At 34.2% G+C, this 19,714-nt stretch overlaps 2 protein-coding genes across 8 annotated transcripts; both read left to right on the top strand.

Moving 5' to 3' along the window:
- The first annotated feature begins 126 nt into the window (after window positions 1-126).
- LOC114422719 (flavonoid 4'-O-methyltransferase) lies at window positions 127-1,837 on the top strand. The gene is made up of 2 exons (XM_028389213.1): window positions 127-949; window positions 1,460-1,837. The coding sequence occupies exons 1-2, from the start codon at window positions 176-178 to the stop codon at window positions 1,760-1,762; spliced, it is 1,077 nt and encodes a 358-aa protein (XP_028245014.1). The 5' UTR covers window positions 127-175; the 3' UTR covers window positions 1,763-1,837.
- Window positions 1,838-5,223: 3,386 nt separating this feature from the next.
- LOC114422718 (putative G3BP-like protein) lies at window positions 5,224-18,849 on the top strand. 7 transcript variants are annotated; one of them, XM_028389212.1, is made up of 11 exons: window positions 5,224-5,680; window positions 6,807-6,886; window positions 6,968-7,039; window positions 13,637-13,822; window positions 14,233-14,527; window positions 14,612-14,850; window positions 14,927-15,104; window positions 15,293-15,414; window positions 15,513-15,575; window positions 18,081-18,144; window positions 18,273-18,849. In XM_028389212.1, exons 4-11 carry the CDS (start codon window positions 13,637-13,639, stop codon window positions 18,509-18,511), a joined length of 1,386 nt encoding a protein of 461 aa, XP_028245013.1. In that variant the 5' UTR covers window positions 5,224-5,680; window positions 6,807-6,886; window positions 6,968-7,039; the 3' UTR covers window positions 18,512-18,849. The 7 variants fall into 7 exon arrangements, with proteins under 7 accessions (XP_028245013.1, XP_028245006.1, XP_028245007.1 ...); XM_028389205.1 differs by having other exon boundaries at window positions 5,227-5,680; window positions 15,510-15,575; XM_028389206.1 differs by lacking the exon at window positions 5,224-5,680 and adding an exon at window positions 5,758-5,776 and having other exon boundaries at window positions 15,510-15,575.
- Window positions 18,850-19,714: the final 865 nt, after the last annotated feature.

Below are 19,714 nucleotides of genomic sequence, written 5' to 3'. Positions count from 1 at the left end.
CCTCCAAACTTTTTGACTTTTTGTTCATTTGATTTGTGGTGCGTAGCATAGTTATAATCTATGTATGGCATGTTTCATTTAGACTAGTCAACACTAGGTGGTAGTTGTAGTGTTATATAAAGCGAACCAAATCGAATTCTGAAACACCGTACAAAACATAAATTTGTTTGCTATTATGGCTTCTTCATTAAACAATGGCCGTAAAGCAAGTGAGATTTTTCAAGGTCAAGCTCTCTTGTACAAACATTTGCTTGGCTTCATAGATTCTAAGTGTCTAAAATGGATGGTTGAGCTTGACATACCCGACATAATCCACAGCCATAGCCATGGCCAACCCATTACTTTTTCAGAGTTGGTGTCAATTCTACAAGTCCCACCAACTAAAACTCGTCAGGTGCAGAGCCTCATGCGTTATCTAGCACACAATGGATTCTTTGAGATAGTAAGAATCCATGACAACATAGAAGCATATGCTCTCACTGCTGCTTCAGAGTTACTTGTCAAAAGCAGTGAGCTTAGTTTAGCTCCAATGGTTGAGTATTTTCTTGAACCAAATTGTCAAGGTGCATGGAACCAGTTGAAGAGGTGGGTTCATGAGGAAGATCTCACAGTATTTGAGGTCTCCTTAGGAACACCTTTCTGGGACTTTATCAATAAAGACCCTGCATATAACAAGTCATTCAATGAGGCAATGGCTTGTGATTCTCAGATGTTGAACTTGGCGTTTAGAGATTGCAATTGGGTCTTTGAGGGACTGGAATCCATTGTGGATGTTGGTGGTGGAACTGGAATCACAGCAAAGATTATCTGTGAGGCTTTTCCTAAGCTGAAATGCATGGTGTTGGAACGTCCAAATGTTGTGGAAAATTTGTCAGGAAGCAACAATTTGACATTTGTTGGTGGGGACATGTTTAAATGCATCCCCAAGGCTGATGCAGTTCTGCTTAAGGTATATGCATGCATGTGCAAACAAAGATTTTCTAAACTTGTTCACAGCTACAGTAAATTTATGTTAAATCAATTCTAACTTAATATACCAACATGTAACAGGCCTATAATAATGCGTGGACATAAGGTTATTTCTAAACCAATAACCAAAATTCAAATTAAAAAAATAAAATTAAAATTTAATACATTAATAAAAAAGAGATATTTAAGCATTCTTCTGAAACAATGATATTTTTGTTAATAAGAGGCCATAATAGGAGTAAAGTGAATAAAAAATAGATATTTTTTAAAAATTTATTAAAATTATGTTATTTATTTAATAAAATAAAATATATCATTTTTAATTAATAACATCGTATGTATTTTTAATGTGATATATATATATTTACATTTTAAAATACTTATATATAAGAGATTTTGTTTATTGTTTTGTCCTAAATCTACAAAAATGTCTGGATCGATCAACCTAACATAAGTTATTAACAAATTTCTAATCCTCCATTTTTTGCAGTTGGTTTTACATAATTGGAATGACAACGATTGCATGAAGATATTAGAAAATTGTAAAGAAGCTATTTCAGGTGAAAGCAAAACAGGAAAAGTAGTTGTCATAGATACTGTGATAAACGAAAACAAAGATGAGCGCCAAGTTACTGAACTAAAGCTCCTTATGGATGTACACATGGCATGTATTATTAATGGAAAAGAGAGAAAAGAAGAAGATTGGAAGAAACTCTTCATGGAAGCAGGGTTCCAAAGCTACAAAATATCTCCCTTCACAGGATATTTGTCTCTTATTGAGATCTATCCTTGAATACTGACGCTGCAATATTCCATTTAGTAGTTAATTTGCATGTTATCAATAAAATAAAAGTTATCTTTGTGTTCGTCTTGGCTTAAAGCTGAAAACCGAAAGTAAAAAATTATTTTATTAAATTATAAGTGTTTGATAAAATTATATATTAAAATAGTTGAAAATATAAAATAATATGAATAAAAATATTTATGTGATATTTTAATATAAATTTCAATTTTATTATGTTGATAAAATATATTTTGGGTATCTATAATTTGTTTTTAATTAATTTTAAATGCTTGTAACTTTTTCTTTATTTATAGATTTTTATTTGTTTATAGATCAATTATTTTAATTACATTTTTATTTTCAATTATTATATTATTAAAAATAAAATAAACCTATTACTCAACATTATCAATATCTTGAAGTATATGCTAGAATAATAAAATAAATATGGTAAATAGTTAAATGATTGAAATAAATAGCATAATATGAAAATAATCATTTAATAATAAGGCTTCCGGAAAAACTACCTGAAAATCAAATAATAAGTGAGAATGAAAGATAATGTTAGAGAAGTATGATTAATTTATGATTTCCATTATGCATTTTTTTTTTCTCTTGCATTGCAAGGATTCATGTTAGATTTGTAAAATGTCACTACTAGCTAGCTAGATATTAGCAGTTTAGATTTGCTCACCAATAATTGTTTTAAATCAATATCTAAAACAATTAATCCAAAAATCAATTTCTAAAACATACCCTAAAAGACATTTTTTTCTTTATAATAAAGAGTATTGGGTATCGAAGTAACTTAGGATGTGTTTGGTTTGTATTTTCATTTTCAAAAGATTAGAATTCTGAAAACATGTTTTGTTTTACTTCTTGTTTTCTGTTTTCAAGAAATAAAAACACTGAAAATGTGTTTTCAAAAGGAAATATATTTTTAGATTTGCTTAAAATTACATTTCTTGCCATCGCGTTTTCATTTTACCCAAAATGAGGTTCCTAGTTTCAACCGAAAACACTAAAAAATGAGATTTTATTGTTTTCAGTTTTTGGTTCGTTTGAGAAAATATTTTCACGGGAAATGTTTTTAAAAATCCAACCAAACGCATTTCCATCACCATTTTCTATTTCCAATGAAAATGAAAACAGAAAACAATCAAACCAAACACTCCCTTAATATTCCCTTTCCATTCCCCGTACGTCCAAACGTTTTCTAATACCTCAACAAAAGTTATCTCTTTAAAAAATACTAAAAAAGTTATATAAACTCTCTAATTTATTCATATATCAAACTCGGATTTTTGACTAAAATTGGGTGATTTTGGAGAAGTTATTTGATATCAGTCATTTAACGAAGTATTTATCTATCATGAGTGATTTTTGTCACATCAGATTTATGTGATGTGAGTCAAAGTAACACCACTAATTTGTTAGTTGTCATTTAGTGAGTGATATCTCATTCTATATTATCCCTTCAGGTGGTTTGTTAGAAGAACAGATGATGTCACCATGTTTCATGTTACATGAGAGACATTGATCATTCTACAAGTTGTCTCCTTTACTTTTTTTTTTTTTACTACACAAGAGGCTCGAGTCAACTCTTTGTGCCACCCAACTAGTGTCAAATAGGCATGGCAACGGGACGGGTCGAGGCCGAGTTTTGCTTATCCCACCCTCGTCCCCAATTCCCCATTTTCCCTGTCCCCGCCCCCAAAACCCAATAGGAGTGTAGATTTACTCCATCTCCGCCCCAATGAAGTTGGGTTTCCCCCGTCCCGCCCCGCCCTGACATGCTTATAAAATCCTATAAAAAAATATAATTTTAAATAGCAATCGTAACATATTTTTAGATTGTACATGACAACATAAAATCCAATCCAACACTAGCATAAAATCAAATCCAATATTTTCATGTTTTAGTGTGTTATATATGTATATATATATATAATGATATTTTTTGTAAATTAATTATCAGCGGGATGAATTTAGGGACGAGTTCGGATCGGGTATTAATAATTTCATCCTCAACCCTGAATTCGACTTTGACTATCGAGAAAAACCCGAATCCGACCCCGACCTCGGTCAACTTGGATTTTCCTTGTCAAAATCGAAGTGAGTCTAGGGCAAGTCTCGCAGGTTCGGACCCTATTGTCATGCCTAGTGCCAATCAACAATTTGTCACCCAAGTGGCACCTAATAAATTTTAAAAAAACTAACCAATAAAAAAAACAAATATTTTACTACTACACTTTCCTAATAAAATATCAACAAATAAAATTGAAAAAAAGATAAAACAAACATGAGCTACCAAAATATAAATAAAGTAAAATATAAAATCAACTAAAGTATATATTGCATTTTAATCAAATTTAAAAAATAAAATACAATAACAATATAAAAAATAAACAGTAAAAATACTAAAAAATTTCCTACATCATACATTTTTTTATTTCTAAAACTCACTAACAACTAAAAAAATTAATAAAACATTAAAGTATTTAAACATAAACAAATTCTAAAATATAAATCGTAACGGTAGACAAAATTAAAAATAATAATCTCTATTATAATTTTTTAAATTTCTACAACATACAATACAACTAAAAAAGGGGCTAGCAAAACATAAAAAAAATACACAAATATAATATCAACTATATTATTTTCTAATACATTTTCTTAAAATAATAACAACTTACTAAAGAAAATAAAAACAAGATCCCTACTTCTTTCTAAAGCATAAAAAAATAAAATATTACTAAAACATAGAAAACAACAAATTTCATAATAAATTAAAAAAAATTAACCAATAAAAGCGAACAAATATTTTTCTACTACATTTTCCTAATAAAATATGAACAAATAATAATGCAAAAAAGATATTAAAAAAAAAAAAGAACTACCAAAATATCAATAAACAAAAATATAAAATCACCTAGGTGACACAAAGTTGACTGACATATCTTATGTAATAAAAAATATACAAAGAAGGAGACAACTTGAAGAGTGACACCTCCTATGTAACATGAAACATGGTGGCGTGACATCGTCATCTGTTCTGACAAGTCACTTGAAAGTGACATGCAACAAGATGACGCTACCCACTAAATAACAAATAATAAACTAGTGACGTCACTTTGACTCACACCACTCAAATTTGATATAACAAAAATTACCGATGACAAATTAATACTTTATTGAATCACCCATATCAATAATAACTTCTCCAAAATCACTCATTTTGGTCAAAATATCAACCTCCCTGCCCTCTAAATAAGTAGAAAAGATAATTACATTCACTCAAGTTGAGCACTAATTAACATTCTTTAACATTGATTGCATTTAGAATGGTCAGATATACATATACATTTCATTTAGAATATAATCAATTAGCTTGTTGAGAGTTTATATAAAGGACAACAAATTCTGAAACACCACAAAACACAAAACCAAATTCACATTCAATTATATGGCTAAATAATGGCCTTAAAGCAAGTGAGATCCTTCAAGGTCAATTTCTCTTATACAGACACTTGTATGCCCATGTAGACTCTGTTTCTTAAATGTATCGTTGAGCTTGTCATACCAGACATAATCCACGACCATGGTCAACCCATTACTCTTCTAAAATTGGTGTCAATTCTACAAGTTCCACCAAATAAATTTAGTGGCTTGCAGAGTCTCATTACTACTAAAAAAAGCTCTTTTTACCACACACTTACCACATCGGTCGTCCTAAATCGTTGTGGTATAATACACGGTGGTACTTTTGTAATTATGAAGCTCTTTTTACCACACACTTACCCCTTCGTCACTCAGGTCACCCCGAGGTATGCTCTTCGTCACTCACCCTTCCGCGCCGGCCCCACCCTAGCCTCTCGTGACTCTGGTGAAACGTATTTGGCCAAACTGAACCCTTCTCATCTTGTAAGCTTTCTTTTTTTGTCTCTCTTTCACTTTGCTATGTGTTTCGTTTTCTACTTTCTTTCCTAAAGTTTTAGTGTGGTTTGTGATAACTATTAGGTATTTATTTTTTAATTTTACCACCAGTGTGTCCATTACTTGTAATTAATCCGTGTTCAGAGTTTTCCAAATTTGATTGAGTTTTCCTTCTTACTTACCAAAACTTATTTCCGTATAATAAAACTGCTTTTCTCAATAACCACTTACAGGAAAAGAAAACAAGAAGTTGCTTCTGTACCTTTGATTTGTTTACCTTTGAGTTTGTGCATGCATAAAAATTTCTATGGACTTAGGACTTCAAAATGCCAAAATTGCGGGACCCCTAATTTGAGTGCTCCTCTGCTTAGCCTGTCCTGTTCTGTTAGTGGAATGGATATATCTGTTTGCAAGAATGTGGGCATAAAATGTGTTATAAGAACATGTTAAAATACTATTAGGAATAATAAGAGCCAATGCTAATAGGTCTAGACCAAAATCTGAAGAAATTGAAAGCAAGGATATGATGCATTTCTAAAAAGAAAGACATAACTTCAAGGCCATCCATAAAAGTCAGAATATGATGCATCTAGAGATGAATTTCTAAAAGGAAAGATATGACTTCAAGGCCCATCCATAAAAGTCAGAAAAACTTATTATGATAAATTAAAAGTAGCACTTTGTCAAAGAAAAGATTTGACAACTCTGAATAAGCTACACTGCAACAAGCCAAAACTGAAGTAGATAAATAAAAAGCTAGGATATGAAGAACTTAGAGATGCATTTCAAATAGGAATGGGTTATATAAATTCAAGGCCAGTCCATGTATAAGTCAGAAGATAAACATATTATAGAACAAGTAACTGCAGCTAATGTTTTGGGTAACAATAGACCGTTTCAATTCTTATGGAAGGAAAAATGAAGTAATGGACTGAATCAATTAAAATACATAGTTGAGTTGACGATTTTATAGTTGGGTCCTAGTCCCACCATCTAGCAGTGTCCTGTTCCCGAACCAAAATATAGCCCATTTATGCATGTGATTTTTTTTAGTGTACCAATTGTATTATTGCCCTTTTCATTTTAATCCATCATGGCCGTTATGTTACTGCAGAGTTCTGGACATATGTAGAAAAATCATTTACATGGACAGATCTTCCTTCTAAGTTTCCCATAAAATATGTCCCGTTTCCTGTAAGTAACAATTTATTTTTGGTACATATCATTGATCTTTTCTAATTTGTTATTTCTAATTTTAGCAATACCTATTTTCAGGTATACAATGCTTCAGTTCATTTAAATTATGTTGACTGTAATAGGTGGCTAGGTCATTGTATCCTCTCAAAGGTGAGTGATTTGCTCAGTATCCATCTACTACCAAGTGGAACTTTAATGTTAGGTTTGTTGTGATGGAAAGAACTGTTCCGTAGCTGGAATTTCTGTGACTTGTACTACTTCTGTTAATATCATAATCTTCCTGATTAGCAAATACAAAAAATAAATTAAAAAAAGAAAACAAGGATTAAAGAAAAAGGATAACAATATTTCTAAAAGGGAGCTCCTCTTCCCTTACTAGAAAACTGGTTTTTCAATTGGAATCACACTGGTTTAGAGTTTGGAAATCGATCTATTGTAAAATTAGTATCTTCTAATACTATTCTATTGAAACAGTAAATTAGTTATTGAGAATTTTATGATATCAATGTGGTGCTCATTGCTTGTGTTTTAAGGACTTTCTTTAGTAGACAAGCAGAGGTAGCTTTGTTGTGTTGATGTTTCTATTCTTTTCGTTGTTTCTTAGTTTAAGTGGGAATTGGGAAATCATATTTAATGAAGTTTCTTTTACACACAAAAAGTTTAATAGTTGGGTGATCAAAAAGTTTTAAAGGTTTTTGGGCAAGTCCTCCATTTTGGGAACTTGACAATGAATCATAAGTGTAGTATTTCTTAATTTGAATTTTCTCTGATTCATGAAGTTACTTTGAATCATAAGTTTAATTTGAATTTTCTCTGATTCATGAATGTTAGAAGAAATATCTTTTTTCATGAATGATAAAAAACGTGTTCTCGAGTAGCTAGTTCCCCAACTGAGTGACATGTCCTTTCTTAAGCTCGAGCTGGAAAGTGGATGTCTCCTCCACTAGGATCACTCGGTTCTCATCATTAGTTCTGGGGTCAAGCTCTAGGCCTTCTACCTCCTTGGCTTTCGTCCTAGCCTCCACACAGTGGATAGGTTTTGGGGCTGCCTCCTTTGAGTGGGGGCATGACTTGAGGCTGGCCATGTAGCATTCTCTGGTCATCCTTTGGTTAGCATGCACTATTATAATGGTCATGGCATTCGACGAGAACTTCATCATGAGATAAGGTGTTGAAACAACTGCACCGAGGGCATTGAGTGAGGGACAACCGAGGAGTATGTTGTACGACGTGTAAGCGTATACTATCACATACTGTATCTTCAACCGTAGTGGCCCCTCATGCTTGAACTTGGAGTAGAGTCAAATGTAGTAGCCCTTCATCCCTACTTGTTCCCCAACAAAGCCAAACAGGGGATTATTGTGTGAGAGGATCTCGAACTCAGGTATATCCATCTAGTTGAAGGTGCTCTAAAACAAGATGCCAATCGACCTTCCTTGATCTATTAAGGTCTTCTTGGCAATGTAGTTGGCTATTTCAACACTAATAATCATTGGGTCGTCCTATACCAAGTCAATTACCTGGAAGTTATCTGTTGTGAAGGTTATGGGTGGCATGTTAAGTACTCGGTGTCGGAAGATCATGTTGACAAACCGGACTTGCCGAAGGTGCCTTTTTCGTGCGGAAGCGATGGCCCCACCCCTAGAGAAACCTCGGGCTATTGTGTTTATAACCCGCCTCGATTGGTCAAAGGGTATCTTTTCCCTCTCCCTCAAGTGGCTTCGGCTCCAACTCCTCTGCTTTTTTGACCGGCCTACATGTTATTGGTCTCTCCCTCGACTAAACTCAGGTCTGTTCCTTCTCTCAGGCCTGTATGACCGTGACTTGTGAATGAAATTCTTTAGATGGCCAAGCTTAATAAGCTCCTCCATCTTGTCCTTCAAGGCATTGCGTTCCTCTGTTGAATGGTTGCGGTTGCGGTGATACCGATAACATTTTGAGTAGTCGTCTTTTGGTGGGGTGTTGGCTCTCTTGGGCTTGGTCAAAATGTTGACAACTAAGGCCTGGTCCATGATATGGGATCTATTGGTGGTAAGAAGAGTATACTAGGTAAAACGTGACTCTCACAGTGATTGATCTCTCCTCTCGTCGTCATAGGCCTTGTTAGAGTTGGGTTTATCATTATCTTTTCTGGTCGACACGACATCGACCCACACCTAGTTTTGGTACTCAGCCAACTCCTCCATCTGCATATACTTAGCCGCTCTTACTCGCAGCTCATCAAGATCAGATGTCAGTTTCTTACAAAGGTTGTTCACGAGAGGTCCCGGTCGTAACGTCGTTATCAAGTGGTTCATAGCCACTACTGGGTCCAAGTTTCGGATATTCAATGCAACCTTTCTAAAATGTTTCATGAATGTTCACAATGGCTCTTTCTTTTCCTACCGTATGTTGATGAGGGCCATAGAGGTTAGGTGGTGAGGCTGACTAGTGGCAAACTGTCTTCCAAAACTAGCGACCAAGGTGTTGAACGATTCCATGGAGTTGAGGGTAGTCGTGTAAATCGATGAAGGGTCTACCCCTTCAGTGATGTCGGGAATACCCGACAGAGGATCGCATCATCCGTGGTGTACAAACTCACCTGGGTAATGTACACATCCAACTGCTCATCTGGGTCTATGGTGTCATTGTACTTTTCAATAGTCAAATTCTTCCAATTGGAAAGAAAAGTCACCTCCATGATGATAAGGATGAAGGGGTCCTTGAATTGCGATAATTGTCTTCCTAAAGTGTTGAAGGATGAGGGAATAACGACCAAACACACACTCAAATTAATGGCTCTAGGTAAGCTGACTGTGGTTGATTCAGCCTCCCTTCCTTCTGGCGGGTTAGCCGCAGGTTGTTGGGACCTATGTGCCTCCTGGAAATTAGCGTTCTCGCATTGAAGGGCAGCAATTTCTTCGACATGGTGTTTTTGCATCTCGGAGACCTAAACCTGTAGTCTCCTAACTACTGAAGACAAGTCGCTCTGATCTTCTATGTGAACGTCTACATTATGGTGATTAGTTAGTTACTCCATCGTTGCTATGCTTGTATCAGTTCTTGTTATTTTTATGAACTCTTAGGTTAGGGATATATCTTACACAGCCCCATGGTGGGCGCCAAAATGTTCTTGTCACAAATGAACATGACTCATGTCCTTCTGCCGAAGGGTCTTCTACTGTACTGAAGGGTCTACTATGCTGAAGGATCTTCTGCTTGGGGTTCCTTGCCAAAGTCTCGGGTGTGTGAGTGTTCGAAAGAGCGAGGAGGGGTACTTGTAAAATACACTCCAACACTCAAGTGAAGGTTCGACTAAGAGTTATTAAAGGTATATAGTGAATATTTTAGAGAATGAAAATCAATCCTCCCACCAAGGGAGTTCACCCATTTTTGTACTAACCTTGTTAGGTCTAAAGTCTATGGGCTTGCACGTCCTGATTACCAATTGTATAAAATACCTCTTAATCATGCTTAGATACTTCTAATCAAGTAATTATCCTTAAGTGGGTTTATTGGTGATAAACACGACCAAATGGTAACCGTCGTTCGCACGTGTTGAGGGTCGAGTTGTATTGTCCGGCATATGCGGATATGTGATTGAAGGGGGTGTTCGGTTTGGATGCATGCATGGCGGTGAGAGTATTCAATTTGGGTGCGTTAGGTGTCCTTTCAACATAACTAAATATTATATCTTGTATACTAGGTTTAATAATATCATCACAGTTATTAAAGGTATAGTGAGTATTTGAGAGAATGAAAATCAATCCTCTCACCTAGGGGGTTCACCCATTTTTATACTAACCTTGTTAGGTCTGAAGTCTATGGGCTTGCATGTCCTGATTACTAGTTGTATACCAGTTGTATAAAATACCTCCTAATCATGCTTAGATACTTCTAATCAAGTAATTATCCTTAAGTGGGTTTATTGGTGATAAACACGACCAAATGGTACCCGTCGTTCACACATGTTGAGGGTCGAGTTGTACTGTCCGACATATGCGAATATGTGATTGAAGAGGGTGTTCGATTTGGATGCATGCATGACAGTGAGAGTATTCAATTTGGATGCGCTAAGTGTCCCTTCAGCATAACTAAATATTGTATCATGTATACTAGGTTTAATAATATCATGTGATCTTATTATAAATTTTAATCATATGAACTACATACTTATTCGTTATAATGCAAGACTAATATCTTAATTAATTCATAAAATTATACTACAAATTATTTTAATTTTTATTTTTATAAAATATCATTTACATTGGAGTGAATGATTTTCTATAACAAAAATTAAAAATTAAAAATGTTTGAAGGTTGCAACGTGGGTGGTTTACTACTAAGAATTTAACTTTATTTTTAATATTTTACTAATATAAGTTTTGTTATATTATTTCATAAAAAAATCACTATAAAAATTATTTAAAATAACAATATAAAAATTCTTTTAATATTTTTTTAAGGAAAGTACTTTGTATATTATAAGTACTAGGATCGGGGACATTTAAGGTTAATAGTTTAAAAAGTACTTTTAGATTTTAATTACCCTGGGAGAGTAAACTTAATTTTGTAATATTATTCATATTTTAAAGATATAGTTAACATTTTTATTATTATTATTATAAAACTTCGTTTTATGTGTGTTGTACATTAGTTATTTTTTAATTAAAATATTATATATTATTTCTTTCTATGAAGATTGAAAAAGATGAGTAAATTAAAAAAACTATTATAATTATTAATAAATTTAATGTTAATAATTAAATTAATGAATTTTTTAATAAATATAAATTAATTAACTATATCTTATAATTATAATTAGGGACGATTAAAGTATTTAGTTACTTATAAAATACATTTATACATTGAATCTCCGTAAAATTTAATTTTGTAAATACAATAATCAAATTACTTTTACAAACTCCTAACTTAAGTTTAATTTAAGCGTGTAGACTTTAATCCAAACAAGCTACATTAGATTATAGGACTTGTGTAAACACTGAACAGAGTTATGCGGTGATTTGCGGACGTGCGTGAGAGTTAACCTCAAAAGTCAAGTCAAATCTAAGTTGCGTTGTTGGCAGTTTCCTGAGTGGTGAACCTCACGAACCGTACGTGCATGAACCGGACCCAAATGATAACTTCACAGTGAGTTAAGCGTTTCACTGATCACAGACACAGGTAGCTTTCGCACACTCCCTTTTTTCGTGCGCAAACTGTTCCCGTTGGTCTCTTTCCCTCTGCACTTCACAATCCTACCCTCTCACTGTGCTATCTCTCAGCATCTTCGCAATCACACCCTTCCCAGGTACGTTTTCCACATTCTCTCTTCTCACTCTCTTCGCAAATGAGTCTCCATCGTTTTCCACAATTTCAACACTTTTTTTTCTCTTCCCTTTTAACCAGTTCCTTAATCTTCGCAAATGGGCGGGCAATGCCCGTCTTACGTTAAGAGTTCCGACAATGGCATCGTATGGGCCAGACATTATTGATTTGACGGCCTTTGTGGCAACTTGGATATTGAAGTGAAGTGTTTTTGTTTGTGAAGTTCTGTTCTTTGCGTCCAAGTTTGGATTTTTCGTTGTGGGTAATTATTGATTCGGTTTCTGGGGGCGTTGAGCTCAAATGGGTGTTGTTTGTTTCGTGGTGTGAGTTCGGTTTAGGGTTTAGATTTGAGGTTTTTGTTTCTCATTGGGTCTGGGGTAATGTGCTTGAGGCTAGTACGTTAATACAACTTAGGCGTTTTGATTATTGTTTTTCGTTGGAGTGTATGTGTTTGGTTATATGATAAATTAAGATGATCTCACTTAATTTTGAGAATGTGGGTTGCTTTGTTGTCGTTTACTATGTTGCCTTCTCTCTTAGTTATATTCTGTCTCTCTTAGTTTCTCACAAGTTTCTCTCGCGGGGGAGTGGACACTAGTTATTTTATTTTTTTAACTTTTTTTTTATTCATGATTAGTCAAAACCAATTTCCGTCTGTGTTATGTGTCTGCATCATTAACCATTCCTTTTCTTGCATTCAGTATTGTATGGAACACTGTTTATAGATTATATGTACATTATGTGTTACTTGTTTCTATTAGTTTTTCAAGTGGTCATAAAATTGAAAATTAATGATCATGGTCAGTTAATGAAGCATAAACAAGTCTTGGATTAGCAACTAGTTTAACTATGTTGAATTGTTGATACCTCCAACTTGGTCAAATTAAGAGGCTCTTAAGGACCGCTTCTAGTGTTCAAATCCCCTCAGCTTTATTCTAGCTAGTAGTTGTCTGCTAAGGTAGGCTCCATCTTCTAATACTTCTCCCTGCCTTGCCTGCCTTGTCTCATCTCATTGTGCCTACATGTCCTACAAAAATAATGTATGAATATTGATTGTATGCACCTACAGAAATTATATGGCTCATATCTCTTTTACACCTCTCTGTGGTAATGAATATCTTGATATGGTGATCTTAAAGATGTTATGCCTAGCCTAGCTTGGTGTTTTTTTATTATTAATACATATTTGAACTTTGAAGATATGGATAATGTTTCTTGAAAAGAACTCATCCTGTTCTCAACAGCAATAACCACAAAATTACAAAAGCCCTTTCTCTCTAGGTGAGATCAACTACTTGGATCAAATGTATGTTCTGTCCAAAAGCAAATCTCTAAGGGAGATCATTTAGATCTAAATGGAAATAGATGCCTAGTTTTTACACTTTTATGTGTATCTAAATGTTCTTGCGTTTCAAATATTGATCAACTGGTTTTGGACAGATGGCCTTGCAAACAGCTACTCCTCCAACAACTCCCAGTGCCCAAGTTGTTGGTAATGCATTTGTTGAGCAGTATTACCATATTCTTCACCATTCACCAGGTTCGGTCTATCGGTTTTACCAGGACTCTAGTGTGATAAGCCGTCCTGATTCCAGTGGTGTGATGACATCAGTTACAACCATGAAAGTAATTTTCCTTATACAAAACTGGTGCCTGTATAGCTTCCTTTGATTTTCTAAAGATGTTTCCTCTTATGCCTTATTTACAGAGAAGAAACATTGTAAAATGTAAAGTGATGCCACCTTATGATATCTATAATAATTCATTGCTATTGAATTACTAGTTAAAACTGCTATATGCTCATACTATCTAGTGGACTTTAATGCACTGGTAATTCTTTTTTGAACCCCATTCATGTTCATATTATATGCTTAATGCAGCTGATGGGTTATACTTCTGTTTCCCTGTGTTTTATAAAGTTGAGTAGGATGAAACATTATCCATTTAGATTTTATTGTGCTTTTGTAAATTTTAATTTTTAATAGATATATCTCAGGCTTTCTGCTCATCTCTAAGTCTAAGGGTTTATGGTACAGGGCATTAATGAGAAGATTCTTTCACTAAATTTCAAGGAATTTAAAGCAGAGATAAAGACTGCAGATGCTCAAAAATCATACAAGGAAGGAGTGACTGTGTTGGTGACTGGATGCTTGACTGGCAAGGATAACTTGAGAAGAAAATTTGCACAGTCATTCTTTCTTGCTCCACAAGACAATGGCTATTTTGTTCTGAATGATGTTTTTAGGTATGTAGAAGACCATGAACCATCAGAACTGCCTCCAGTTACTGGAGATGGTGATTCAGCTGCTGTTACAGTAACACCAGAACTAGGCAAGATTATAATTCAAAAAATTGTATCTTCTCTTTCAAAGTTTATTCAGGAGCTGCATTCATGCTGTTCTCCTTTCTTTACAGAACCCAGTCATGTTGCTGATTCTTGTGCACCAGAGCCCACAAATTCTCATGTGAACAAAGGTCAAACTGTTGCTGAGAATGCTTATGAGCTATCTAATAATCATGAGAGACAGATACCTGTTGAGAATGAAGGCAATGTAGAATCACATTTTCAGTCAAATGGTAATGATGATTCTCAGGCCACAGAACTGGCTTCATCAGCTCAAGACGATGCTCCAAAGAAGTCTTATGCATCAATTGTGAGTATTGCTACAAATCTTTCACTTACAAGCACTGTTGTTATTCAATTTTCGAAGCTTATTTGATTTGTTGTAGGTGAAAGTCCAAAAAGGGAGTTCAGTTCCAACTAAAGTCTATGTGCCTACTAATACACTAAAGTCTGGGCCTAACAAAACTGAGAGCAAGGTAGTTGAGTCAGTAGAATCTACTGAAGTGCCTGAAGCAGCTTTGGAAAGTGTTAGCAACCCTGAAAGTAGTGATGCTCATGAGGAAGGTACATGTTCTTTGTTTCAATTTTCACATATGTCATGCTTTGGTTTTGTGTTTCAAAGTCAGGAGAAAATGAATTTTAAAGCAACTTCTCATTTAATTTTGTTAAGTCATTAAGTTGGCTGCTTGCCACTCAGCCAAATATTTTTCTTAAATATATTTGTGCTTCTAATAAACAAATTCTTCCAACAGTTGAGGGTCACTCCATATACATTCGAAATTTGCCTTTAAATGTGACGGTTGCTCAGTTGGAACTGGAGTTTAAGAAATTTGGGCCCATCAAGCCAGGAGGCATCCAAGTCAGAAATAATAAGGTGATTATTAGGTCAACAAAGCATTCAAATTACCCTTTTGCTTTTTCTTCAGTCCTAATGAAGTTTTGTTGGAAACACTTTATTTGTCATCACAGCAGCAGGGATACTGTTTTGGCTTTGTTGAGTTCCTATCTCTAAATTCCATGAATAGTGCAATTCAGGTATAGTCCTCATCAGTGGATAGCTTAGATTTCTAGAGTTTTGGCTTTTAATCATGCTAGTTAATTCTATTTATTCTGTCTAAGCTGCTTGCTAATTTGGGAGTAATTTCAAGTTGGATGCTGTTGTATATATAATTTATAATTCTGTCACTGTTTTAAATAGATGGTAATGATTTGGCATAAGAATTATATATAGAAAATTATAAAAAAAAATTATCACTTGAAACTTAAACATATTCTCTTGTTTACATAAAGTCTTCTATTGACACAAACCTCAACCATCCCTGCATCTAGCTGTAAGCCTACTCAGCTCCTTTATAGCTGACTCATATTATAGGTAGTGCATTACTTCTACATCTAGCTGGTGGTAGTTTCTGTACTGCACTTGCTTGAGGTACTTCAATAAGTTGTATCCCTTATTTTAACTTCAGTAAACGTATTCTTTAAAACAATAACAGATCAATCTGCCCTATGCTAGTACTGTCTAGTAATATATTGGTTTAGTGTTCTCAGGGTTTTTTCCATCTTCATGTGCTTTGCTGTGTCTTCTAATTCATTTGTCTACTATTGGAATTTGGATTTAGTATTTGCAAAAAATGTTATGAATAATAAAATGATATTTTCTTGAGTGTAAAGAACCACATGTGCATAACAAATAAAACCAGAAACATTTTTTTTATTTTGTTGAAGAGTAAAAGAAATTGAAAAATGCATGATAGTTTAGACAATTGTTGGACAGTACATATCTAGGGAAAACCTAAGGTACTCTTAATTTATGGATCCATTAAATTAGAAATTAAAACAAAATGACAATCCAATCATTTTGTGCTGAAATAAAATTCGTGAAGTCTTTAAAGTTCAAGTTTAATGCCTAAACTGTAAGAGGTTGGTGCTGTTTTGAATTCTCAGTACAAACTGAATTTGACATTCATACTATTATTCCAGAGAGAGGGGTGGGTGTAAAATGTCCAAACTGAAGTTCTCCTGATGTTAAGCTGATGAATTCATCTTATTTGCTTTCCCCTTCTGCTACTTTTGAGTTGTTTCATGTTTTACACAATTTAGTATTCTGTTTGTTATCTTTTCTTCCCTTCACTTAATGAATTCTCTTTACTTTAGGGAGGGATATGACAGTAAATATTAAATAAAATATTACTGTTCATCAAGTACTATCCATTTTATTCAAAATTACTGTGGCTGTATTTCCAATCTTGGTTCCTTCCCATCTTCCCTTTCCATTACTTCCTTTCATTAATTACTTTGAGCAAAAGAAGATATCCTACCTCACCAGAAGTTACAACAATCATTACTCAGCCAGCACTGAAACTTCAAAGGTAGTTGTTGTACTAGTGTTAGACATGTGCTTCCTAGCCGACCACACAGTAGACTAACATAGATGAGTGTCAGCTACCTAGAATGGATCCTTACTTAACTTCCAATTGAGCAAGCTTTGAAGCTATTTTGACAGTTGCAACTTGTGGCTTTTAGCCATGCCTTCTGATAAATTTAGCTGCTTCAGTTTATTTTGAATTTTTTATGCAGATTTAGGAATGACTTAACCAAATTTGGTACTTCTGCTCATTCTTCAATCACAAGGCACATGAAACAAGAAAAAAATATTGTTTTAACTCTCAACTATGAAACTAACATTTTCACTGGATATCTAGGGGGATTAATCTTGGGTTTAGGGAGATAAAATATATTTTACCCTGTATATCTATAATTATTTTTTGGTTTGATATTGAGGCTCTTGTTATCCATAAGGCATGTTGGGCTCCAACTAATCCAAGTCACGCCAGTTGGATTCATTTAAGGGGAAAAGCACTCCCAGGGATTATTGTTTTTATTCACAATAAATCAGAAGGCATTATTTAAAGGAAATCAAACCTGTTCTTTAATTATTGATGTTATTTTTATGATCTTCCCTATGTATTTATAGAATAGGTATAACTCCTGACTTGAATGAAACTCTTTAATTTCCACACACTGAATTTATTTGATTTTGTAGACTTAATGTTTTATCTTTACGACTGAAATCATTTATTTTTTTTATGATTTAGAGGGTTAGCCTTGGCACCATGACAAGGCTTTCTGCCTTGTGACCTTAGTCATCATTCTAGTTGTAGACAGACATAGCCTCTCCACTTGTGTGCATCTGACCTTCCCAAGCCATTGGAGGTTGGGAGTCTTGTTCTATCATTTGCACTTTTTCTCATAAAATGCCAATTCCTCTTGTGCGTATTTTTTAATTTTTGGGCGATGGGCAAGTTAGCCCTGGTCCACTGTTTTTTAGCCAATTCCTCAATGAAATTGAACGCTGAATGATCTTCCAGCCTAGTAAAACAGTCTGGTTGTAATTTGTATTGCCACATCATGATATACATAATTCTATATTATGCCTGAAGTTGTCTTTGTTTTGTATATGATTTCCTCATTTGTTACTTATTGATATGAAAATCTTCAGATCTTTGTTCATTATTTAAGACAGTTAGTTTACTTTCTCAGGCTTCACCTGTTCCTATTGGGGGGCGTCAAGCTGTAGTCGAGATAAAGAGAACCACTACCCGAGGTAATTTGAAGTTAACTATTACAAATAAAATTGTTGTCATTCATTCAACAGAACAAAAAGAGAGAGAATCAACTGCATCTATATTAAGAGCTCGATGATAGTTGACAATTCTGTTTGTTCTCTTTCAGTTGGCAGTGGCATTAATGGTACTGGAAGACCTAGGATCCCACCTGGTAGGGGTGGGTTACGAAATGACTCTTTCAGGGGTCGTGGGAATTATGTTGGGGGTCGGGGATACGGTCGAAATGATTATGTAAGCCGTGGCGGGTTTTCTGGTAGGGGTCGTGGTCATGGAGAAGGTTATCACCAAGGGAGAGGGAGAGGCGGCCGGTCAAGTGGACAAAAACAAAATGCTGTTTCCAACTGAAATACTGGATGATTTTTGGGAGGTTGTTCTGAGACCCCCCTTTTTGGGTCAGTTATGAGCATGGAATTCAACCTTCTAAAGTTTCTCATGTTTCTTTCACTGCAATTTGCACAGTTGTAGTATTTCTAGTTGTTATTGCTATGATTTTAGTGGGTTGGTAGTGATCACTGATCAGGAATAGGTATAGTCTTTTCTTTTGAAAAATTGAAACATGCTATGACTGGAATTGGCAGTAGGTTAACCATCAGTTCTCTTTTATTTGTTGCTATGGTGCAACATTTTTATATCTAAGTTGAGATTTTAATTTTAAAAGGTTATTATTGGTTCCATTTTTTTTATATACTTGGAAAATCTAGGAATGACTTAGGTCAACTGCTGGTTTTATGTTTTTGCTGTGCTATCTGTTTGGGAAGGCGCTGAAGAGGAAGAATTAAATGGAAACTGGGTGAATAACCAAGAGCAAGAACTGTTAAATACTGTATTGTTAAAGGATGAAGATAATGTGGTAAAATGGTGTTTATAATTGCATTTTAAATTTTAAAAGCTGTTTATTTCCAAATGAACTTGAGTTGAAAATTAGACGAGAATGATTGAATGCATGCAACAGGTTGGATATGGTATGAGTATGAATATAATAAGTAGGAAAGATCTCTTGGTACATGTATATATGGTTTAGAATGTGAAAAAATAGAATTACCAATGTCATTATTTTTTGAAGAAGGTTGATGAACTCATCCAATAAGGGTCGAATACATTTTCTTCAACCACATAACGCAAATATATATGCCCAGAGCGAGCAATTCTAGTAACATTTTGTGAGGAATTAATAAAAACATGAAACAGTGCGCAAAAAACCGAAGAATGCATTATAAGTTAGCATAAATTACAAATTTATGTAATGTTTTATATGAAAAAATATCTTTGCAGAGGAAAGGTTAATCTGAAAGATATTTGTAAAGTTATAATCTAAATAATAAAAGTTACCATGAGTTTCCTGAAATTAATTTCTTACAACTTACAAAATTAGAACTCTTCCTGCAGACTGCAGTTACCTTTTAAAAAATATTTTAGAACTCTTGTCCCGTTAAAACTTAAAATTGCAGTTGGCTTTGGCCTTATTTGATTAGTATTTATAATTAATTTTATGTATAATTGGCATGCGTTTTAATAAAAAAAAATATAATTAAAATTAATTTAAATGCT

Source organism: Glycine soja, chromosome 8, assembly GCF_004193775.1.
Source record: "Glycine soja cultivar W05 chromosome 8, ASM419377v2, whole genome shotgun sequence".
In the NCBI taxonomy this organism is placed as follows: Eukaryota; Viridiplantae; Streptophyta; class Magnoliopsida; order Fabales; family Fabaceae; genus Glycine; species Glycine soja.
Note: the sequence above shows the minus strand (reverse complement) of the source record. Positions and strands in the feature narration are given on the sequence as shown.

What these genes read in the sequence shown, in the direction of transcription:
- LOC114422718 (XM_028389205.1), top strand. Translation starts at nt 13,637, where the DNA reads ATGGCCTTGCAAACAGCTACTCCTCCAACAACTCCCAGTGCCCAAGTT. An exon ending in TACAGTAACACCAGAACTAG is followed by an intron (nt 14,528 to 14,611) that starts GCAAGATTATAA and finishes CTTTCTTTACAG; the next exon opens with AACCCAGTCATGTTGCTGAT. An exon ending in AAAGAGAACCACTACCCGAG is followed by an intron (nt 18,145 to 18,272) that starts GTAATTTGAAGT and finishes GTTCTCTTTCAG; the next exon opens with TTGGCAGTGGCATTAATGGT.
- LOC114422719 (XM_028389213.1), top strand. Translation starts at nt 176, where the DNA reads ATGGCTTCTTCATTAAACAATGGCCGTAAAGCAAGTGAGATTTTTCAA. An exon ending in CTGATGCAGTTCTGCTTAAG is followed by an intron (nt 950 to 1,459) that starts GTATATGCATGC and finishes CATTTTTTGCAG; the next exon opens with TTGGTTTTACATAATTGGAA.